This window comes from Hydra vulgaris, chromosome 13, assembly GCF_038396675.1.
Source record: "Hydra vulgaris chromosome 13, alternate assembly HydraT2T_AEP".
Classification (NCBI taxonomy): domain Eukaryota; kingdom Metazoa; phylum Cnidaria; class Hydrozoa; order Anthoathecata; family Hydridae; genus Hydra; species Hydra vulgaris.
Window position 1 is genome coordinate 9,985,001 of NC_088932.1, and position 26,341 is coordinate 10,011,341.

Here is a 26,341-nt window from a genome sequence, read left to right on the forward strand (position 1 = left end):
CACTTTTTTTTCCATTCTGAGGCCTTTTATTGTTGTATGCATACTTTTTATTTTTGTAATCAATTTTTTGTTTTATTTATTTTTTGTTTGGTGACATATTTTGTATATTTTCGTTCATATTAGTGTTTATAAAACAATTTATTTATCAAAATATGCTTTGCTCAAAAAACAATTCTCCTTTTCTTCTAATGTACTTTATTTTTTCCCTTAGGTGTTCACTGTTTGTGTGTTGGGCATATAAACAATATGAAAACAATTCTCCTTTATTGTAATGTACTTCATTTTTTCCCTTAGGTGTTCACTGTTTGTGTGTTTGGCATATAAAATTCAGCGAATTTTATATGCCAAAGTTTTTTAATAAATTGCAGAATCAATTGTTGTTAAATTGTTAATAAAATGTAATTTTTTTTTCTCAACTTTTATTAAATTCTCAAGCTCAAGCAGCTCAACTTTTATCAAATAGCTAAAAATAACAACCAAAAAGAATTCAAAAGTTGTATAAAAATTATATATAAATTTTTTTTTTTAAATTTTCTTTTTTAAATTTTCTTTTTTTAAATTGTCAAATTTTTCTAGTTAATTTAATTAAAATTTGATATTTCATTACAGTTTTGTTTCCTTTTTTTAAAATTGGTTTTTTTTTTCTCAGTAGATAGTAGTTTAGCTTTTTGCCACAAATTGTTGAAACGCTTAAGAGCAACTTTTTGTAAGAATCAGCTAAAAACACTAAATTTTTAGAGTGACCTTTTTCAAAATCGCTAATTTTTATATGTTATTACTATTCATACTAAAAGCTCAATTCCAAAATTTTTTTAAAAAATATTAATTGGTTTTCTAGATATTAGATGTCAAAGTTTGACAATAGTTTGAAATATTGACCAAATAGTTTGAAATATTGACCAAATAGTGTTGAAGGCATTTTTGAACTCAAAAAAAAAAGCAAAGTAAATACTTTACAACGAGTATTCCACTTGATTATTGTTTATTGGCTAGTTAAGACCAAAAAATAATAAAATTGGTAAAGGAAATTTTTTTCTTTGTCTAAATATTATGCTTCAAAATACACGAAAAATGATTTTTTTGTCATTTTTGATCTTTGATTTCTTTCAAAGCCGCGATTACCCCATAATTTTTTTGTTATTATAAATCTCTATGGGAAAGTAAAGGTTTTGCTGCAAAAATTGAACTCAAAAATGATATTCTAATCTTTTTACGCATTGATTGTGACATGATAATGGTTAAAGCCCTGGGTTTACAAAAGTTGTATAAGATGTAACATAAACCTATTTCAATTATTTATCAGATAGAAAAATAATAGTTGTGGGGCATATATAAGAGTTATTTAAAAAAATGTTGTTTTATAATAAATTTCTTTTTATACAACTCAACTTTTTTTTAAGCTCATTTCTTCATTAGTTTATTGGCTTCTTCAAAATCATTTGTTGCTAAGAAGTAATCACCATGGTGATTAATTGGAATTGGAGGACTTATTTTACATGGGATGTCTTCATTCGAATATACCATGCTATCTTTCTGATTAGGCCATTGAGAACAATTTTTTCCAAAAGAAAAACTTTTCATGCAGTCAATTGAAGTACCAATTTTAACTATCTGAAAATATTTAAACATAAAATTCATGGATAAATGAAACTTATCATTTCTAAAATAAATAATCATTTAATTAAAGAATGATCCATACAGTTGTTTGTATGGATCATTCTTTGCCTTTTTCTGTTGTGCATCTCTTAAGAGATGTTTTATATACTCTGTGATGCTGCCTCTTGATACTTAAATGTCATATAATACATCATCACCAACATCATTTTCATTTCCTATTTGGTTGACTTCATCTAAAACATCAAATAGCTCATTGCATTCATAAAATACTTGTAGACTGCATTTTAATGTTTTCAGGATCAGAAAAAGCAAATCGAGTTGAATGTGTTGCAATTTCATATTCCAAAGAGCTGCAATGAAGTTTATATTTAGTTTTTAAATACCTGTTTGATCTTTCAAGTTTTTCAGCAATTGATTTTTTATTGAATATATTTGTGAATTGTTAAAGTGTTGCTAATGCATTCATCCCAGTAGCAGCTGTGTCATTTAAACCAGCCAGGCATTTTTTATGAGATGGTTTAATTTCATTTAGTATCCACGTTAAACTTAAGTTGGACAGAGGCTCGAATACAATTTTTTTGCAACTTTCCTTATATAAAGCAATGGTGTGACTGTTTTTTGCTGTTAAAATGGCACTAGCTACAGTTTCAACATCACCACTGTTATCCTTTCTTTTGGAAATACCATACTACTTTTTGTAAATAAATTCTTTTGGGGTAGTACAAATCCTTTTTGTGAGGCTTTCCATTTTCTGGCAAGTCCTATTTTATATTTTGTGCACTTAAATGTGTTGCATAAAAATTGCTTTGTGTATTTATTATGATCAATAAATGCCAAAATTACAAGTTGACTTGTTGCATCACTGTTTTTATACATTTCTACAAGTTTTTCAATTTCATCTGGAGTTTTTGGCATTTTCATCACCTTCAAGCACTTTTAAAAACTCTTCCGATTGACGCAATAGTTTCTGCAAATTTTTTTCTGAAGGTTTCTTTTATGTGTTTATATTTGTTTCATATTTGTTGCTTTGTGGATTCATTGATAAGCTCAAGTTTTCTTTTAAACTGAAATTTAGTTGGACTGATCCCAGTACACGCTGTGATATTTTCTCTGATTTCATTTGAAGTATTAAGTTCTTCTTTGTTTTGTAAAAACTCATCTGTTATATAATCAGTATCATTAGCTGTTGATGTAGATTTGTGTTCAGTTATTATTTTTGTTTCTTTATTCCTTGTCTTGGAATAGTATTCTTTTCGATGTGGGTTGCCCTAATAATGCTTTCTTTCCCTGTTTGCACTTTATGATTAGGGTGCATACATTTTTTTCTTTGTTTCCATCCTATTTTTAATGTGTAACGATGATATGCACTTATTTTTTCTGTATTATTAAAATTTCTGTTTAAATGATTTTCACTCGCAGCTCTTTAAAACCTTAAAAATTTTCATTAATTTACAGCCTTCTTTATTTTGATTCAAAAACTAATTAATAAAAACTAATTATTAGGATTTACAAATTACAGTTACAAATCTATTTAATCACGATTTTACAAAAATAGTATAATATTATTTTACCTTTAGTTTGGTAAAATGTGGTTGTTTATTTTTAATGAGTTGACTTGTTCCAACATTTCATCTACATTTGAAGTAGATTGCATGTAAGGTCCATTATTCCATTCAAAGCAACAACACGTGATGTAAGAAATATTTTTTGAAGACATTTAATCAAAATGTAAAAAATCTTGACAATAAATACGCAAATGAGATTTATTATAATATAAAATAATCATACTCAAAATCATAATCAGGAAACATATTCAGTGTAAAAATTATACTCAAAAAATATAATAGAGTAACAAGGAAACATTGAATTCAAGTGCTCATAAATAAATATAGAAGCACCAAGAAAATATCTATACTACTTGTATGTTGTTTTTCTGAACTATTGCAATAACCCATAAGTATTTTTAATAAATAAGGTAGATTAAGGTCAATACAAGTTTTTAAAATTTAGTTTTACAGTGAACCCAGGGCTTTAACCATTATTATGTCACAATCAATGCGTAAAAAGGTTAGAATATTGTTTTTTATTTCGATTTTGTGCCAAAGCCTTTGCTTCCCCATAGGTGTTTTTATACTTTTAGGTACTTAACTAGATAAAGATTTATAATAACAAAAAAAAAATTGCAGGATAATTGCAGCTTTGAATGAAAACGAAGTTCAAAAATGACAATAAAAATCATTTTTTGTGTATTTTGAAACATGATATTTAGACAAAGAAAAAAGTTTCCTTTACCAATTTTATTAATTTTTGGTCTGAACTAGCTATAAAACAATCAAGTGGAATACTCATTGGAAAGTATTTACTTTGTTTTTTTTTTAAGTTTAAAAATGCCTTCGACACCATTTGATCAATATTTCCAAAAGTTTAGTCAAACTTTGACATCTAATATCTAGAGAACCAATTAATATTTTTAAAAAATTTTTTGGAATTGAGCTTTTAGTATGAATAGCAACAACATATTAAAAGATTAGCGATTTTGAAGTTGAGCTCTATCTGATTCTTACAGAAAGCCACTCTTAAAAGATGCAAACTGCTGTGGTCAGTGTGTAGAGACTGGAATTACCGAAAAACGGTTCCTTCGGTAAATTTCGGTTCCTAATTTGATAAGGAACCGATAACTTCGGTTCTTTTCGATTCCTTATTTTAGGCAAGATTCGAAATTTCGGTAAATTTCGATTCCTTATTTTAAGAAAGAATCGAAATTACGGTAAACTTCGATTCCGATTCTGATAAAGAACCGATAACTTCGGTTCTTTTCGATTACTAATTTTAAGCAATAATCGAAATTACCGTAAATTTTGGTTCCAATTTCGGCTCTTAGCGGGAAATATCGCAAAAAATCGAAAATGCCACAAAGAATCGAAATTGTTACTAAGAATTGAAAAACTTGAATTTTTTCAATTTTTATTTTCAAAAATACAGTTGAAATACAGTTGAAAAATACAGTTATTCTAAATCACTATCAGTGAGATCAGTGACACTGTCCTTGCTACCCTTGCGACTACTACTAGCACTGCTATAAGCTACGCTAGTAGAACTATCACTAGCTTCAGTATTAAATAAATCTTTAGATGCATCATATATAGGGTTTTTTTTCATTTGTGATTTTTTCATTGGTGATTCAAGTACAAGTTTCCTTTTTTTAGCTCTTTGTAGTAGACTTTGAGACTGTGATTCATTTGGTTTCAAAAAACTTTTCATTTTTGTCTGTTTGGTTGATTGAGTTTGTGTAGATGGAGATGGTTGAGGTTGAGTCTGAGAAGGTGATGGTAGAGGTTGAGTCTGTGAAGTTGATGGTAGAGGTTGATCTTGAGAGGTGGATGGTAGAGGTTGATCTTGAGAGGTGGATGGTAGAGGTTGAGACTGATAGCCTGATTCACCAGGGCATTTTTTGTCCCAGGACCTTATTTTTGATTTGACTAGTGGAAAGTTTTCTTTTATGAACATTATTTTTTGAAGGGTCTCTGGCTTCATATTGTGTCTTTTATCACTAATAATATTTCCTCCTAATGAAAATAGCCTTTCTGAAGAGCATGAAGTCACTGGTGGACACAAGTACTTCTTTGCCATAGCAGCTAGTAATGGCAGTTCCTTTTGATTGACCTTCCACCATTTCAAAACCTTCACATCCTTAGCTGGCTTTTGCATAGACAAGTACCTCTTAAATTCCATCTAAAAAAAAAATTTGAATTTGAATTTACCGCAAAGAATCGAAAAAATATTTATAAGTATCGGAAATATTTATAAGAATCGAAATTATTATTAATAAAAATGAATATCTACCTTTAGAGGAGGCTCTGATGGTCCTGCCAAAGTTGGTGCATCATTTCCATCATTTTCCATGGCCATTCTCTCAAAATCATCCATATCTTCATCTAAGTTTGGCTGTGCAGAAGGTAATGAAGCCTCATAAGCCTCATTGTATTCTCTGGTAGTTGGATGATTGTCTACCAGTTGGTCTATTATTCCATCTAAATGATCTTTGTTGCCCTTGATTAATGTGATAGAATAACCTCTATAAAATGGATCAAACACACTTGCAAGATTAAAGTCATTAACTTCAGTGCCTTTATCTGGAATCCTAGTTTCCAAGTATTCTATAAACCTGGTCATTGCATCTTTAGCAATTCTTGAACCTGGAAAAGAGAAAAAAAATATAAATAATCAAAATTGCATAATTTGTTGATAATTATTCGAAAGAATCGAAATTTGTTGATAATTATCGAAATTATTAGTAAGAATCGAAAGAATCACAAAAAAATATTTTTTACCTGAAGTATTTTGTGTAACTGTCCTATGGCACATAGTAATCAATGAAAAGAGGTGTTGCTGGATCTTGTGAACTGTAGGTGTTTTATCTGAGGACCAAATCTCTGAGTATTCTTGACATTTTGCCAAGAAAGGATGAAGTTCTGCAATTACTTGAAAATCTTCATCACTTGGTATAAGTATTGTCAAGTTTGCATTCAGGCTGTTATCTCTGACAGACTTCAAACCTTGCTCATTTCTTAACACTGACTTGAACAGCATTGCATTTGAATTCCATCTTGTTTGCACTGGTTGGATTAGCTTGATTGGATTACACCCTAGAGATTCACATTCTTGTTTGATTTCATACCAATCCTTAGTGCTTTGATGTGTCCTTTGAGCAAGTCTCTTGCACTTATCAACAATTACCTTAACCTCACCATTTTCTAATGTGTCTTTCAAACAATTGTTCAACATGTGATCAACACACGCCAATTGCTTGTCCAATAAAGTTGATAAACTGACAGCTGCCTTCATGTTAGCTGCACCATCAGTCACACATGTTCTTTCTAGGTCAGGCCTTGCCAAGACTTCATATTTTGAAATCATAGTGTCTAATCCTTTGGCAAGTAAAGGACCTGTTTTCCTATTTAAATGAGCCTGGCAGTCCAAACTGTACTTTTTCAACTCAAAATCACTGTTGATGTAATGGAGTGTGAGAGATTCAAAAGGATCACCATTTTTTGCAGTCCAACCATCTGATGTAAAAGCTACACTTTCACATTCTGGTACTTCTTCCTCAAGTTGATTGGTTATTGCCTTTTCAACATTATGATGAATCATGTCAAGCTTTGTTGTAGCAAGTGTTTTTGGTGTTTTTATGATTGCTTTTGATGCCAAATAGTTCAAGAGCAACTTCATTCCTGGAGTTTCCACAATATTGAAAGGAAGATTTAACATGATGCAGGCCAGAGTGAGAACTGTATCAAAATCAAGCTGACAGCTGCTTTGTGAATCCCATTTAGTTATCTGAAATAATAAAAAAAATGTAAAATATGGAAAGGAATCGAAATTATCGAAATTACCGCAAGGAATCGAAATTACGTTAAACAAGACCTGACAACCTAATATATATGGGTAAGTTGTTGCAGTTTCTAGAGACAGTGCTAATCATTCTATCTATTAAAACAAAGAAGTTTAAAGTTAAAAGCCTTTAAAGTTTTGAAATGTTTGAAAAACACGTGTTTACTAAATCTACATGTACGTGTTAGGTGACAGGTCAAATCAAAAACTTTAAACCTCAATAACTTTGTTAATATTGAGTTTAGAGCAAAAAGGACATTAATTTGGAATCATTAAATTGTTGTCTAGTGTGGAAATTTAACTTTTTATTAATTTACAGAGTTATTAAACTTTAAAGTATATTATAAATTTGGAAAAGGGCTCAAAAGTTTCTAATTGAATATAAAAATAGATTTCTAACATTAGTTTCATCAAAATCAAGCCCGAATTGGTAAATTGAGAAAAAAAATATTTTCTGCATGGCCCAAAAGGCGCCCAAAAGATCCGAGTTTTTTTTAAAGAAATATTTTTTCTCAATTTACCAATTTGGGCTTGATTTTGATTCAAATATTTACAAATAAAAACAATAAAATGTTATAAAAACGATTATTTAAGCTACTAAAAAGTTACAATATTTTTCTCACCTTAACATACTCATCCAGAGTTACTTGAAGTTTTTCATGACCACCTTGCTGACTGGATGGTGGAGACTTTTTACTAAGGTTATCCACCCTTTTTTTACTAGTGGTTGTGGCTGGAAAGAAACCTCTCAAACTTGAAGATCTATCAAGCTCCTTTTCAACTTCCACCCTGTCAGCAGCCAGTTGCACTACCTTGTCATTCTTTGCCTTAAGATAAGCTATGGCTTGAACGGGATGCTGAGATCTGTATAAAAAAAGATTTAAATTAAATAATTATAGGGATAGGAATCGAAATTACCGAAATAATTGAAAATATTGAAAAGAATCGAAAAAATTGAAATAATTCCTATAGATGGTGCTATATTAAATTAAATGTAACAAACAGTATTACTGTTAGCTGTTACTGTATAATAAATAATAATCAGTGCTTATGTTTATTTAATTATTCAGAACTATTGTTATTTTTTTATTTTTTTATAAAGTAAATCTTTACTTAATATTAACTTAAATTGCAAAAATTCTGAAAATATTAAAAAGAATCGAAATTACCGAAAAAATTGAAAAAACATTACTTACCCTAAATGTTTACTCATTCCTGATGTACTTCCATGGCAGCAAGTTAACACTGCTTGACATTGATTACAACTTGATTTATAATTTTTCTTTTTGGTGACAGAATTCACTGTCACTTCTGGTAGTTTGGTAAAGTAATTCCAAATTGCATTATTAACTTGAGACATTGTTGTAAATTGTAATGTTGTTGTTGTTTGTAAGAGTTGTTTGTGAAACAATAAATTGTAACTGATTAGATTTTCACAAAACCCCACTATTTATACTGGTAAAGGGGAATCCCTTAGGGGAGGGAAATTAAATTTGAATGAATTTGAATTTAATTTCGCACGCCATTATTAAAACGTATTTGTAATAAAAACGATTCTTTACAATAAAAACGATTTTTTAATTAATCCCTTAGGGGAGGTAAATTAAATTTGAATGAATTTGAATTTAATTTTGCACGCCATTATTAAAACGTACTTGTAATAAAAACGATTCTTTACAATAAAAATGATTTTTTAATTAATAATTGAAATTTACCGTTTTTATTACAAAGAATCGAAATTACCGAAATAATTGAAAATATTGAAAAGAATTGAAAATATTGATTATAACGGAAGTATATTATTAAAAAAAAGGTGAGTAATCAATTTACGGTTCTTTTCGATTCCTATTCTGATAAAGAACCGATAACTTCGGTTCTTTGCGATTCCTTTTTTTTATAAGGAACCGATAACTTCGGTTCTTTTCGATTCTTATTCTGATAAAGAACCGAAACCTTCGATTCCTTTCGATTCCCTGAAAAATACCGAAGAACCGAAAAACCGTTTTTCGGGAACTTCAGTCCTTATCAGTGTGTCTAACAAAATTATTTTAAATATGGACAAATGAGGTGTGCGACCGCACGCGCTTCCCGGAAAGGCTTGTAGAAGCATAAATAATTTTTTCAAAATTTTTAGAAATATGTTTTTCTTTTTAGAGATGAAATATACTTGGCACCATCAGGTGTTCAAAAAGAACTAGTTGAGGTATTTTATTAACTTCTCAGCTCAGTTTGTTTGATTAATCACGATTTCTTAGCTCAACAAACTTGTTAATCACGGTTCATGTTTAAAAGTTTATAATTAAAAAAGCTTTACCTTAGTAGCTCTCTGGGCTATGGAGGTGTATTTAATTAAAAAAATTTCAGTAGTCTAAAAGATTAAAACCTTAGATACGTAGATATAAAATTAAAATTTTTATTTTTCTGGACTTTATTAATGTTGATGTATTCTTTATTAATATGTTCTCAGTATTCTCAGAGAGCATTTTAAATAAGATTTAAAATAAATGTTTTTCAAAAATTGAGTTATTTACAATTTAAATGTAATGTAAATATATAATAAACCAGCCCTCAGAATTAGGAAAAATAAGGTCGGCAATAATTTGCTGACCTTATTCTGTGTGAGGTTGGCATCAGGTCAGTAGAAAAAATGTAAAACAAAGGTTTGACCATGAAACATTAAAATGAGGTCGGGGATTTTTTGCCGACCTCAAACACTATAATAAAAATTGAGAACACTATTTTACATTCATTTGAAGCTAAATTTTATATGCAACATTTTACTACTTTCCTTCAAAACTAAATTTAAATTTTTAAAATTCATATAATTTAAAGTCTTTTTGACTTAATTTTTTTTTATAAAACAATTTGTTTCTTTAAAAGTTTCACAGTTGCGATTAAATGCTTTTAAAAAAAACATTCTAATATTTTCTAAATTAGCATCACGTAAATGATATTTAAACATAATTTAAATATTCCGAAAAAAGAGGGTTTTACCTAACTGTTTTCTTTTTACAAAAAAGTTTTCACTTAACTAAACACTTTCGACATTTGTGAGCTGTGTAACGCTTCTTGACAAGGCCTGTCAAAGTATTTTTTTGGAAAATTTAATTTTATCACTATATCTCTGAATCCTTAAATAAAGTTTGTAAAAAATCAAAAATCAAAATAGTATTTTTTTTTAAACGATAAAATTTTTTACATTTTATTTAGAAAGTATTTAATTAAATACTTCCTGAATAAATTTGTTTAAATGCTCATGCATTTTTCCTATGTTCAAGTTAATAATAGAAAATGCAGAAAACAAACTTGTGACTTTCTAAATATAATTTTATTATTATATGCGGAAAACACACTGTGACTTTGAAAACATAATTTTATTATTATTTTAGATAGTTACTTTTTTTTTTGGAACTCTAGAATTAAAAAGAACAAAAGAAATCTAGAATTTCTGATAAAAATCAATAATTGCCTTTTTTTAGCGACTTGCATAGATTTGACAACTAAATTCATGTTGAGTTGCTCAACATGAGTTTTAGTTGTCAAATCTTGTATCAGCTTCTATAAGGTGTCAGAAATGTCTGCATAGGGTGATATTTTACCCTCTCTTCTATTCATACACTCTTTGGTTGGCAAACTAGTATCATTATGCAGAAAATCAAGAGCATTTGGTTATTAACAAGTTTAACAAGGTTAAATTTGTTAATTTAAGGTTACAAATTTAAGGTTAAACTTGTTAATAAATTTGTTAATAAAAAGTTTAATAACAAGGTTATTAAAACTCCAGCTTCTGTATCTAAAGTGATTTCCTGGCTAGACTCTTCTAACAGTAATAACTGATAGGTTTTATCATGCATTAGATAAAGGTGGAGAAGTTAAGGCCATCGCTCTTGACATTTCAAAAGCTTTTGATAAAGTTTGGCATGCTGTTCTTCTCCATAAGCTTTTTTCTTATGGTGTATCTGGCAACACCTTTAAAATTATTGAATCCTTCCTTTCCAATCGAAGTATAAAAGTTGTCCTCAAATGGACATCACTCTTCTTATTATGTAACTTCAGGGGTCCCTCAAGGTTCTATCCTTGGCCCTATACTTTTTTTAATTTACATTAACGATCTTCCAGATATTCTCACAACTAAGGTGGCATTGTTTGCTGATGATACTACCATTTACTTTTGTCATGATAAGAAACCAACACTCTCTGATTGCTTGGAGGGGGCATTTGTGCTTGAAAAGGATCTCACTTCTGCTACAGCATGAGGCTCACAGTGGCTAGTGAACTTCAATACAGATAAAACTCAATTTTTTTCAGCCAATCTTTATCGCAATAATTTAGATATTCCTATATTTATGAACGGTGATGTACTCGATGAGTCATCTACTCTTCATCTTCTAGGATTAACTCTTACTTCCAATCTTTCTTGGAAACCATATATCAAATCAGTTGCAAAATTTGCATCTGCTAAGGTTGCATCTCTTTATCGTGCTCGACACTTTCTTACTTCGGATTCTATTCTCTATCTCTATAAATCGTAAATCCGGCATTGTATGGAATACTGTTGCCATATCTGGGGCTGATCTTCTAATGATGCCCTTTCCCTTTTAGACAAGGTGCAAAAATGCATTGTAAACATAGTTGGACCTGCTCTTGCAGCCAACCTCCAACCATTATCATATCGTCGTAATGTTGCTTCTCTTTCTCTTTTCTACAAATACTATAATGGGCTCTGCTCTAAAGAGCTAGTGTCTCTTGTGCCATCTACTAAAATTCATTCTTATGTTACTCGTCATTCAATTAAGTCTCATACTTATTCTGTGACTGTTCATAAATGCTCCAAAAATGCTTATTTGTCTAGTTTTTTCCTCGAACATCAGCTCTTTGGAATTTGCTGTCTTCATCTTGCTTTCCTGATTCATATAATTTGCAATCCTTTAAGTCATCTGTCAATCGTTATCTTGCTCTACAATCATCATCTTTTCCCTTCCAGTAACTTCCATTTTTAATTAGTGGTTGCTTGCAGCCTTGTTGGAAGCAAAGATGTTTAAAAAAAAAAAAAGTACTTTTTAATTGTGATAAATTAGAAAAAGCAAGCATTACCTAGGAATATTTTTATAAATTTATGCATATGTACTTTTATATTGAACCCTTACCTCCCCCTCCTCTTACGCTTTTGTATGCTGTTTGTAGACCCTCTTCCTCTATGACCATACACACTTAATGAACAACCCCTAATGCATAAAGTGAACACTAAGATTAGGTGAGAATTACAAAAGTTAAATTTGATTTTTTGGAAAATAGTTTGATCATCTTTTTTTCAATATTTTTTATTTCAGCCTATCACATGTTTAAAAAAATTATTTTAAAAAAACTTAAAAATGTTGACTTTTTTTATTTTCATCTAAAAAACAATAGTTTTTAGGTGATTATATCTGAAAAAAATATTTTTATGTAAATTGATTATTATTTTTGAAGTTTTTGTATATAATTTCGCTTCTTTTGAGTACCAGGTTGACATACTTTAGAGAAACTTTTTTTTTCAAAATATTAGGGACCTGTCAAATATTTAAGGGTCTTAAGGCACCCCTAAAAATATTTTTTATTCAAAAAAATTTTAAACCTAGTGTTAAACCTACACAGAACACATTTAGTTAAGTGCAGCAGACTATTTTAAAAAAAAGTTGTTTTTTGAACCACCCTAATCCCCATTTGCCTAAATGAATTTAAAAATTATAAGATGGCATAAAATATTGTCTTCATCGAAAAAAATCTAATAAAATAAACTAAACTAATGTTTTAGTCTATAGAATTATAATATTAGTTAAAATATAAAGAATATTATTTAATATTGTTAGTACATAAATATAATATAATATTAGTATAATATAATATTAGCATTTCCTTATATTATAAGAAAAAAAATTTATTATATTATTTACATAAATGGTAAAGCTTCCCTCTCTTTTTCTCCTTTTCTTCTTCAAAAATTATTTTTTTGAATTTGGATTTGATTTAGAAACTGAGAGAGATTTTTATTTGCACAGTGTAGTAGGGTGGCCATTAAAATAGCTTTTGGCTCCTATTGTTAGCTTAAATTATTGTCCAATCCTATTGTTAGCTTAAATTATTGTCCAATCCTATTGTTAGCTTAAATTATTGTCCAATCCTATTGTTAGCTTAAATTATTGTCCAATCCTATTGTTAGCTTAAATTATTGTCCAATCCTATTGTTAGCTTAAATTATTGTCCGATTTTATTGTTAGCTTAAATTATTGTCCAATCCTATTGTTAGCTTAAATTATTGCTAGAGTATGTATAAATAATTTGAAAAATGTTTTAAAACGTTAAAAACCTTACTCACTTTCCTTGATATCATAAAAAAATTACTTGGTGTAAAATTTACTTTTGTGTTTTTTCAAAAAATTTTCTTAGTGTGTTTATTTATTTAATGTGATTTTAACTATTTTTAATAATTTATTATTTTTAGGGTAATGATCTTTTCATTCAAGACATGGATGAAAACTTTATTCATACGCCATCTCATGGAAAGTAAAAAATATGCTGTTTATATTTATTTTATACTGTTTATATATATAAGGTAAATTTAAAGTAAGAATTTAAGATATATATTTTATCTTAACTTGTTTAGTAAAAAATTAAAGATGACACAGTGTCAGCCATTGTTTATGTGTGCTTATAAAATGAGGGGTAATAATTTTTTTAATGCTCTTAAATAGTTATAGTAAAGTTGAAAAAATTGTATATATACATATGTATATATGTATGTCTGTGTGTCCATATGTATATGTGTGTCTATAAGTACATACATATAGACACACATATACACAATCAAACATATATATATATATATATATATATATATATATATATATATATATATATATATATATATATATATTATATATACACAGACACACACACGTATACATATATATATACAAACAGAAAATATTTTCATGCACAAAATATATATGACCTAATGACAAAATATTATGACCTAACAGGAAGTGGTGCTGTTATACATACACATTCTTCTAATGCAGTACTAGCAACCTTGTTGTACACAGGTAGCGAGTTTAAAATTACACATCAAGAAATGATAAAAGGTATCAGGAAGGGATCTACCTCCGAAAGTTACAGGTAAAGATGTCACTGGTTTTATATATTAGGTGTGGATGTTGATTTAAGAATTAGGTTATGCAAACAAGTGATGTACTTAAAGAGATTTGCTTAGATATATTTTGTATTTATATATACTTGCAAGATATATTTACAATGTAAAAAGATGGAAAGAAATAAATATTTAGAAAAAAGGAAAGGCTTGCAAATGAACTTATAAAACAAAATAAATTCTTTACAAAGAATTCTATGTGAAAATCAGATGTGAGGAAAGTTTCAATTTTTCGAATTTTCAACCACTGGTTAAAATTAATTTTTTAAAACTTGATATTAGGCATTTTTTTATTGAAGCTATTTTTTAGAATAAAAATAATTTAAAATTAAAATGCATTACTACGCATTAATTTGTTTCTCTGTCACGTTTTTTTCAGTTAAAGTTATTAAAAGAATAGGAGTGAGAGCAAAAAAAGAAAGTAGAAAAAAAAAGTAAAATTAAAAGTGTTTAAAAGTGTTTCAGTATATGTATATATATATATATATATATATATATATATATATATATATATATATATATATATATATATATATATATATATATACATATATATATATATAATATATATATATATATATATATATATATATATATATATATATATATATATATATATATATATATATATATAGTTTGTTGTCTTAGGGAAGAGCGGAAGGAAAAAAGTGATTCTTACGCCAACACATACGTCACTTTTAATTACTTTTGACTTTCGTCCAACATTTGCGTGTTGTCAGAAAGTAAAAACCATTAATTTAATTACAAATTAATTGTTTTTTAAAAAAGCCGCAAAAACGCAAATTTAATTGACTGAATGTTTTTAACAATATAAACATTGAATTGATCTGAATGTTTTTAACAATATAAAAATTTGAATGTTTTTAACAATACAAAAAATTGATCTGAATGTTTTTAACAATATAAACAATGTTTTTATTCTTATTTTTTTTATTAAAATGTTTTTATTTTTGTTTTTTTTAATAAAATGTTTTTTTTAATTTTTTTATTACTGTAGATCATGCACGGAGTGCTGCTACATCGACTATCTTATAGCCTGACTCGCTAGGGAGTGCTGCTATATCGACTGACAAATAGCCTGACTCGCAACGGAGTGCTGCTACATCTATTATCTTTTAGCCTGACTCGCAACGGAGTGCTGCTACATCGACTGAGGGTTTGGTTGGGGCAGGCAGTCTATCAATTAATAAAAAAAAAAATCCGGTCTTGCATTTTAACTTTTACTTTTTGGCAACAAAATATGGAAGAAAACTTTCAGACAACATATAAGTGTGTATATATATATATATATATATATATATATATGTATATATATATATATATATATATATATATATATATATATATATATATATATATATATATATATATATAGAACCCTTAGATGTTGTCCGAAAGTTTTTTCCATATTTTGTTGACAAAAAGTAAAAATTAAAATGCAAGACCGGAATTTTTTTTTTTTAATAATGATAGACTGCCTGCCCCAACCAAACCCTCAGTCGATGTAGCAGCACTCCCTTGCGGGTCAGGCTTTTTGTCAGTCGATGTAGCAGCACTCCCTTGCGAGTCAGGCTATTTGTCAGTCGATGTAGCAGCACTCCCTTGCGAGTCAGGCTATTTGTCAGTCGATGTAGCAGCACTCCCTTGCGAGTCAGGCTATAAGATAGTCGATGTAGCAACACTCCGCGCATGATTTACAGTAAAAAAAATAAAAATAAAAACATTTTATTAAAAAAAATAAAAATAAAAACATTGTTTATATTGTTAAAAACATTCAGAATGTTTTAAAAACATTCAGAATGTTTTTAAAAACATTCTGGTCTATTAAATTTGCGTTTTTGTGGTTTTTTTATATAACAATTAATTTGTAATTAAATTAATGGCTTTGACTTTCGTCCAACACGAAAATGTTGGACGAAAGTCAAAAGTAATTAAAAGTGACGTATGTGTTGGCGTAAGAATCACTTTTTTCCTTCCGCTCTTCCCAAAGCCAACAAACTATAGATCTATATATATATATATATATATATATATATATATATATATATATATATATATATATATATATATATATATATATTAGGGTGGTGGTAAAAACAACTTATTTTAAAAATGTCAGCTGACAACCCCTAAATGTGTTTTATATAATAAAATAATACTGGATTTAAAAAATTTTTGAATAAAAAATATTTTTACAGGTGCCACAAGGCCCTTATACATCAAACAGGTTCCTAATATTATAAAAACAAAAGTTTTTCAAAAGTATATCATGTTGGGTCTCAAAAGATGCATAATTTTATAAAAATTCTAAAAATAACAATTATTTTATAAAAAAACTATTATTTAAGATTTTTTTGAAATTATAATTTAAAAAAATAAACTTTTTTTTATTTTTAGTTTAAAAGGTCATGTTTTTGCAATTTACTATAAAATAACAATTTTTTCTTTTAAATAATTGTTATTTTTAAAAATTTTATAAAATTTTGCTTCTTTTGAGACCCAACATGACATACTTTAGGGGTTGTCAGCTGACATTTTTAAAATAAGTTGTTTTTAGCACCACCCTAATATATATATATATATATATATATATATATATATATATATATATATATATATATATATATATATATATATATATATATGTATACATATATATTACCTTTTAAGAAATTTGTTGTTTATTAGGTTTTCATATAAAAATCTGTGTTTATATATATATTTAAACAGGGAATATTCTAGACCATTTTTAACAGTATTCAACACATTTGGACGTCAATTTGGATGGTGCTAAAGAACTTAGCAATATTTAACTAAATAAAAGTTTAATTGAATAATATGAATATAGTTATTAATTCAAGTCAATGTATAAATTATTTTAAGATTGAAATGTTTTTTTGAAGTTATTTAATTTTTAAAATGTATAAAATAACCCATTGTGGTTAACTCTAAAATCAAATAATTTGATTTTCATCGGTAGAGTTAAAAAAGTGTGCAAAGTTTATATAAAAAACAAACATAAATAATCTGAAAAAAAGTTTGCTGGTTGCCCAAAATCATCACCTGTCGGCCATAACAAAAACTTCTAACATCTGTCGAGTACATAAACACTAAGTCTGTATTTTAATGATAAGTAGTTTCATTCAAATGAAATATTACTGTCTATTTTATTTATCTATTATCTTATCTTGAGAATAACTTCATTCATAGATAAATGATCATTCAGTAACTTGTTCTTATATAATGCTTTAAAAAAAAAATTTTTAATTGATTGATTGCTATATATATATATATATAATATATATATATATATATATATATATATATATATATATATATATATATATATATATATATATATATATATACATACTTATATACATACATACTTATATACATACATACATACATACATATTAGGTATGATAACCTTTAAATTGTGCCGATAATTGAGAACACTCCTTTTGAAATATTTTTTTATTAATTTATTGATTGCTATATATATATATATATATATATATATATATATATATATATATATATATATATATATATATATATATAACTCTAATATGTTGTCAGAAAGTTTTTTCCGTATTTTGTTGACAAAAGTAAAAATTAAAATGCAAGACCGGAATTTTTTTTTATTATTAACTGATAGACTGCCTGCCCCAACCAAACCCTCAGTCGATGTAGCAGCACTCCCTTGCCAGTCAGGCTAAAAGATAGTAGATGTAGCAGCACTCCGTTGCGAGTCAGGCTATTTGTCAGTCGATATAGCAGCACTCCGTTGTGAGTCAGGCTATTTGTCAGTCGATGTAGCAGCACTTTGTTGCGAGTCAGGCTATAAGATAGTCGATGTAGCAACACTCCGTGCATGATTTACATTAAAAAAGATAAAAATAAAAGCATTGTTTATATTGTTAAAAACATTCAGAATGTTTTAAAAATATTGTTGTCAATTAAATTTGTTTTTTTGCAGTTTTTTGAAAAACTATTAATTTGTAATTAAATTAATGGTTTTAACTTTCTGACAACACGCAAATGTTGGACGAAAGTCAAAAGTAATTAAAAGTGATGTATGTGTTGGCGTAAGAATCATTTTTTCCTTTTGTACTTCCCAAATGAAACAATCTATAGAACTACATATATATATATATATATATAAATTTTTTAATTGATTGATTGCTATATAAATATATATATCAGGGTGTTAGCTAGCCCAATGGTGCCGCGTATAACGCGGAATTCCTAATGGGCTTAAAATTCCCGAAAGTCAATGATTTTTTTTTTTTTAAGAGTGTTTTTTTGAGTTTTTTAGGATCTTTTCCAAAAAAATTCCCAACATTTTCTAGAATAACAACAACAAAAATTCCCAATACGACAAAAATGCAGTATAAAATTTATTTCTGGCTAACGCCCTGTATATATATATATATATATATATGCATACATATATACATACATACATACATTTATACATACATACATACATATTAGGTACTATATATGTATGTATGTATGTATTTATATTGCTATATATATATACATATATATATATATATACATACATACATATTAGGTACTATATATGAATGTATGTATATATTTATATATATATATATATATATATATATATATATATATATATATATATATATATATATATATATATATATATATATATATATATGTATATATGTATATATGTATATATATATATATTCATATATATATATATACATACATACATACATACATATTAGGTATGATGACCTTTTAATTGTGCCGATAATTGAGAACACTCCTTTTGAAAAAGACTTGAAGGTATTTTTTTTTATTGTAGTGTATATATTTATATATTATTGTCGTGTATATATATATATATATATATATTATTGTAGTGTATGTATATATATATATATATATATATATATATATATATATATATATATATATATATATATATATATATATATATATATATATATATATATATATATATATATATATATATATATATATATATATATATATATATATATATATATATATATGGGTAGAATTCAATAAATACGGCTGCGTATAAACTTTTTTTTAATATATTTTTTTTTTTAATAATATACAATTATTTCGATATTTCGCTGATCTATCGTGATCAGCGTCATCAGGTATAATAAATAAAATAGATACAAAGAAATCGTTATAGCAAAAAGAAACCGTTAAAAAGATAACACTAAAAAGCCAAAATATAATACAAAAAATTTTTCTCAAATAACTGACGTCAGCAGATTTTATTAAAAAATGGCCCCCAGGTTTTAGTTGTCTAGTTATCATCCCGATTGAGAACCATATCACCATTTCTCAACTCCTGTTGAACCCTAGCTTTGCTTATTTCGAGTGACTCTCTGATTTTCCGAGTTCGATATTCTGGGGCTACAGATAATGTTTTGGGGTGCAACCAATCAAACTTACCATGGCATGTTTTGGAATGTTCAGTTGCACCCGAACTGGACCATTTTTCTTTTAAGCTGTTTTTCTGGTGTTCATTACATCTCGATATCACCTTCTATTTAGTTTCACCAATGTATATCGAACCGCATGAACATTTTAGCTGGTATACGCCAGGGTTTGTGTTTAGTGGTAGTTTAGTTTTATTGTTGCAAAAAATATTTTTTAAATTGGGAGTTGATGTGAAAACACTGTCGCTCAAGTTCAATATTATTTGTAACTGTTTTATCAACTCCAACAACTTGATTAAAAACATTATACTCATCAGGTAATCGATCATTTTTTCTCTCCAATCCCATAATGCTTTCCTCTATGGTGTTGAAGAACTATAGCTAAACTTTGCTGAACTATATTTGCAAGAATAATGCAATCATTAAAGTTCTTTAATGCGTATTTTCGAACTACATCAACAACTTCTAAGTCATAATCTTCTTTAATGAGATTTTCAAAAAATCTCTTTGATACTCCTTGAATACATGGCTCTTTAAATTCAAAGAATTGTTCATTTATGATATCATTAGATAAGCTTGCATACATCTTGCTAAAGAATATTTGCAGTTTAGAAGGCGTGGCTTTACCTTTAGTTTTACAGAAAAGTGGTGAAATAACTTGCATTCCAAAAGCTGCTACCACGACTAAAGTAACTATAATGTAATCAAAATTCATAGAATCTCGGACTAAACAAACAAGTTTATTTGTGATATATTCATGTTGGTCTAAAAACTCCTTAAAGTCATCCCAGTGAAAGCAAACTATAGAAGAACATTTCAAAAGACATTCAAATCGAACATCTTTAAATTCAAAAAGAAAATATCTGTTTTTACACTGCATAAAAGTTTTAAATTCTTTATGATAATTCCATGGTTTTTGAATAAAACTCGGACCAAACAAGTTTAGTACCCATGATAGAAAGGTTAAGGATAACGTTTCCGTACTTTTGTTAGATATATCTAACTGAAAGCCTTTGAAAAGGTTATCCATATTCATTTTATTTTCAATTTGGTTTAGAACTTTTTTAATAGCTCTGTCATAACAAAAAGCTGTATGTGAAATGTGAAGTGCAAATCAGTTGACCAGCAGGAATTTCTCTATCGAGTATATCAGCTGTGATTTTAGATATCTGTATTATGAACAGTACTGTCAGTCATATGAACATTTACCTTCTGGTATAGTTCTTCTGAGGTGTATTTTGAAGCTTCCTGTTACATTTCGAATGTTGTTTTTATTCCATCTGCAATATTTGCTGTAGTTTCTGAAGCAATTGCTAATGTAGGCAAAGGAAAATAATATTCTCGGTTAATATGTAAACCAGAAGGTGCAAAGGTCCCAACATGCTTTTCTATGGTAGAGTAAGTTGCGCGAGTTATTATATCGCCACTATTTTTAGCTTGAACGACTCTGTCTGCAATCAAGCCAAGAGAATACGCGTGCATCTGTTTTAGTTTTTTACGTATGGCACTGCGTGTTGGAAGTGTGTTAGAATCAATAAATGTGTTCTCAATAGCTTCACAATCACTTTTATCGTACTTAGATATACGGTCAGTTTCACCCGGAATTTTCCATTTTATTTTAAAAATTTGTTGCCGGTTACTTTCAGTGCAATTTGCATTTCCCTAATCGAGAATCATTCTCCATCTAACTCTGCACATGCATGGTAGATATCACTTTCTAAGTTTTTTGATTGTCGCACATTAGGTGGAACATAAGTATTGTGAAAACTTCAAATATTAATTTTGGTTTTGATCTCGTCATGTATGGCAGTTTTGGTTCACTTACATCGACAAACATAACTCACTTTTTTTTAATTGGTTCAGTGTCTTTTTCAAAGAACTGATATTCATTTTTTTGTTAATTCTCTTTCAAGAAATTCATCTTCGTCTTCAAATTCACTTAACTCGTTATCATCATTATCAACGTATATTGTCTGATAAACTGCTGTTTTATTTCTTATCTTTTCCTCCATTTTTCCTTTGTCATTAATAACTTTTTGATGGAAAGTTTTTATCAACATTTTGACATGTGAAATTCCTGTTCCCGCGTATGTTTTCTAAATACGAGTTGTCTTCAGCATTCATTGAAATACCGAAAAACTTCTCTAACTTTTCACGACGTTGTGGATTGAAGCAGAAAATGTCAAAAAGTTTTTTAAGGGATTCGTTCATAGAAATACATCTACTTAAAAAACCACCTTGCTTGTTTTTGTCAACATTTTTTAAGTAGCGTTATTCATTGATTTCACTTTGCAGACGTTTTAAAATGACCTGATATGATATCGTGTAGATATTACGTTCTGTCCAATGAATTTCTACTAACTTTGCAACTCTTCGACAAGCACTTTCAAAAGATAATTTATTGTTGACTTCGTTAAAGACAAGTGAAAGAACATCTCTGAGTAAAGGCAACTTTGTATGATAAAATTTATCAACTACAGGGAGAATTTCTAAAGGAGTTTGTTTATTTTGATTTAAAACTATTTTGTTGTTACGTCTTGTTACAATTTTTTAATTTTAATTGATATCTAAAATTTAGTTAACAATAATAGAAGCAAAGTATTCTCTTGCAAAGTAAAACAAAAGCTGTTTTTTAAGTATTTATAAAGTTTACGTTTTAACAAAAAAAGTTTTGTTACATTTTTTTTTTTTTAACGCAACTATTATTCATTTTAATTCAAATTTATCCAATCAAAATTTAAATTGCATAAATTTTAACATAAAGTTGCGTAACTTTATTCGCAAAATAACCGCTGCAAAGATTTTTCTTTTAAATATTTTTTTTTTTTTTTTTTTTTTATATCTTTAAAAATGTTTAAATAGAAGTAGATGGCCAACCACAAAAAAATAGAAAAAACTGAATTGTTTTTCAAACTTTTCTAAAAAAGTTGATAAAGAATAACTGGCTAAACAAAAAATACAGAATTTTGGAACCCCCCCTTAATATTAGTATTACATAATGCACATTACTATATAAATTTGCTAAAAAATTGGATATTAAATAAAATACAGTACCATAATATTTTTATATTGCTTCTCTCTCATTTAACTCGTTGTTTGTAAATCAGAGTGTGATAAGAAAAATTGTGAGAGTTACACCGTTCATAAAGCGATTTGAATAATTATCTTGTCTAAAACCTGGTCAGTTTTCCTCTGATAAAAATCAGCACTCATTCCTTGATTTTTGTTTATTTGGTAGGAGGGGTACCACTCTAAATAAATTTAATTTATAAATATATAGATATATGCATTTTTACTTACTGTTTTAAGCTTGGACTGTGCATATATTTTTATTTTTATAGGATAGTATGGCTGACGCTATGCTGAAATATCCTGAAACGAATGCCGTACTCGTACGAAGACATGGTGTATATGTATGGGGAGAGTCGTGGGAGAGTGCAAAAATAATGTAATTTTAGTTTTTAAGTATTTCTACCACATACAAGCTGTTACACATGCTAGATTACTTATTGTGACTAAACAGACGTTCCATTGTACGACTTATTTTGGGAAATATTCCTGAAAATCCCGATTATTTGATTTTGTTTATCGTATATTTAGGTAATTTGATTATATGTATTTATTTGATAAATATTATAATTAGATTTAATAAATTTAAAAATACAAAAAGTTGTATCGTTTAGGTGCGAGACATATGATTATTTATTTGATATGGCTTGTAAAATGAAACTCCATGGACTGGATCCGACTTCAGTTCCAGAATAAAAATCAACCAAGGCTTTTTTAAATTTATCTTGTCGAAGTTTTTTCGCTTCTGAAATCTATAGTATATTTCAATATATAATGATATAATAAAAAAGCACATTATTAAAAATGTATAACAAAAATATATAAGTTTTACAAAATTATTTATATACGATAAAATCAGTAGTATGCATGCCTTAATTTGTTCGTCTTTTTTTGTTTATTTTATTTTCAAATTGTATAAAAGCATATCCCATTTTCTATTAGCGCTTTTAAGTATTATTTTAATATTTTTTGGGGATGTTTTAAGCAGCTTCTTATACCTACATATGTTAATGCAAAGGTTTTATTTTATATAAAGCAAAAAAAAAAAGAAGAAAATTAGTTTACTGTGCAGTATCCGCCAGGTCTGATTTTTTGTTCTGTTTTTTTGTTGTTGTTGTAGAAGAAGCGTTAGAACTCAATGTTAATTTTAGGAAATTTTTTTATTCTTCAATATATGTTGTTTCATTTAATTGAGAAAGATGTTTATTTGTTTGATACTCAAGTTGCTTACATTATTTTAAATAGTTACATATTTTGAAAAACTTTTATTAAAACTATAGCCTAGCTTTAAACAATAGTTACGTGGCATTTGTTATAATAGCAATTATGGCATTTACACCTTTTTAAGAAACTTTCAAGAAATATGGCACGTTGCGTTTTGAAATAAAGATGCTGATATTGAATCTGCTGTTGAATGGCATCTTAAATGAAATATGTAAATAACTATTTTAATGTTTCTTTAAATATAACCTGTAATGTTTCTATAACCTGTAAAGTTCATATTCCGGCTAACCTAATCTAACATTTTTTCTTTTATGTTTTGTATATTATTATGGTGCACGATAATTATTTTTTTGTTTGTAATTTGATAGATAATGTTTATATTTAAAAAAGTCTTTTGACACTTAGTTTTCTGTTAATACACGCGTAGGATCTATTTTTTCCTCAAGTGTCTGGGGCTACCTGACTTAACCCAAAAAATTAAACGAATCCAACTTTAGAATGAACACTTAAAACTCGTTCAACCGTTCCATTTAGCATTTGTTCCTTCGTAACATACAAATCAAATAATTTTGCATCATTCATACATAATTTTTCTAACGACTTAAATCTTTTTAAACGCAATTATCACTTAACAAATGGAGATTTTCTTTAAAAGGAAGTTCTATTGTATACTTATCATTTTCAAATTTTACACTGTTACGATATTTCTTTACAGCTAAATTGTCATTTATATTATCTTCTGATTAATTCTAAACTTTTGAAAATGATTTGGTTTTAAACTTTTTATCATTATAAAATTCTGCTTCGACTTTTATAACGATGACAGAACAGAGCGATATGCCTTATTATTCTTTAATGTAATTAAAATACAGACGTCAATATTCTAATTACAGTATTCTCATTAAATACATATATGTGTCCTACCTTTAATTTTAAAGCTATTGGGCAAAACCTCATATAACTTTATTTTTAACTAATGACTAATAGTAGTTCATACTAATAAAAATATCGACTTTTTAATATTCATTATCTCTATGATAATCATCTAATTTCAGAAATTTTAAGTTTTATAGTTTTTACACGCCGCTCAGTGAAGCAAAATGACCAAAAAGTGGCTAAAACTCCAAATTTTATTAAGTAATAAACATTTTTATTAAATTACTGTTCTGATTCAAAAACAAACATAAAAAGTGGGCAATTAAAAACTTTTCAAGTTGTAGACCCCTCCTCTTATCCCCCTCAAATTTTTGGTGCCATTTTTTTAAATTTTCAGATTCTAGAAATCATTCTAAAAATATTTATTAAGTGAAAAAATTATTTGCCTTATTTTTTAAGCATTAATATGTAATCCCTGATTATATATACTGATAAGTGAATTTTTACAAGAAAAAGTTTAAATTTAAAAAGAAAACATTTATTTAGAAAAAATCAACTATTCATCTCCTCTGAGGAGGTCCCGTACGTCAGGATCGAGGTTTCAACCAGCAAATATCTTGGGGTTCCTGAAAGCAATCGAATAGATCACAGGGCTGCTCCTTATTAGTGAATTATGGAATTGGTTACGCATCACATTATTTATAGATATTTTGCATGTGTGATTGAGTCTTGAATTTCTAATGGTTTTATTTTGTGCTTTCTGAGTCTCCTCAGAATAGGCTCCAATGGAAAGATCCAATTGCACAGCAATTAAAAATCCATGTTCTAGAACCTTGTGAAGTGTAGGTGGCATAATGTATCAAAGATAGGTTTTCACTATCAGCTTTGAAGTTTTATAATGGGATTTTAAGTTCAAAATCTTAAAGACTTTTTATTTGCTCCCTTCGATTTAATTTTTCAGCTCTTGTTGACACCTTTGTTTATTTTTGGTATTGCAGGAAAAGAGGCCTGCAAAAGTGGGGGCTTGAAGATATTGGGTTTGACCATACAGTGATGACTTCTATTTCCAGTTTCAACGGAACAATTGCAGTTTGGAACAATGATTTTTCGTTTTCAACTCCAGTTGCAAGATCTGTGTCATCAAACCTTTGATTGTATACACTTTGAAATGAGGCTCCATCCATTCTAGATTTCATCTGAAATTTTCCAGTTGTTTCCGATCCATCTAGACATTCTGTATTAGATATATTTATAATTCTTGATAAAGTGTGGTTCACCATTGACTGAACATAACACTTGGCAGATGTTTCTGAAATTTTCCTTTTTTTTTTTGATAACATTTGGATTTTGCAATAAGAATTACTATAACAGAAGGGTATATCTTTGCTTTCTGTTTCAGTGAAGAGTTTCTAAGAACTTGATATTGTGAATCACTGAGATCACAATTTATCTTTAATGTAAGGGCCTCTTCTGCTTTCATCATTATTGGATTCGA

The 26,341-nt window shown here is 27.9% G+C and overlaps 2 protein-coding genes across 2 annotated transcripts in view; one reads left to right on the forward strand and one right to left on the reverse strand.

Moving 5' to 3' along the window:
* LOC100202452 (methylthioribulose-1-phosphate dehydratase) overlaps positions 1-23,622 on the forward strand; it is a 34,597-nt gene extending 10,975 nt beyond the window's left edge. The window contains exons 4-10 of the mRNA XM_065816894.1: positions 9,163-9,211; positions 13,490-13,551; positions 13,652-13,710; positions 14,028-14,163; positions 18,982-19,042; positions 23,019-23,125; positions 23,361-23,622. Coding sequence (XP_065672966.1) covers positions 9,163-9,211; positions 13,490-13,551; positions 13,652-13,710; positions 14,028-14,163; positions 18,982-19,042; positions 23,019-23,125; positions 23,361-23,442 — 556 coding nt within the window. The 3' untranslated portion in view covers positions 23,443-23,622. The remainder of the gene's footprint in view (positions 1-9,162; positions 9,212-13,489; positions 13,552-13,651; positions 13,711-14,027; positions 14,164-18,981; positions 19,043-23,018; positions 23,126-23,360) is intronic.
* On the reverse strand, positions 4,624-8,368 carry LOC136090362 (uncharacterized). The gene is made up of 5 exons (XM_065816953.1): positions 8,205-8,368; positions 7,632-7,872; positions 5,949-6,954; positions 5,461-5,813; positions 4,624-5,349 (listed from the first exon to the last, which is right to left on the reverse strand). The coding sequence occupies exons 1-5, from the start codon at positions 8,366-8,368 to the stop codon at positions 4,624-4,626; spliced, it is 2,490 nt and encodes an 829-aa protein (XP_065673025.1).
* Positions 23,623-26,341: the final 2,719 nt, after the last annotated feature.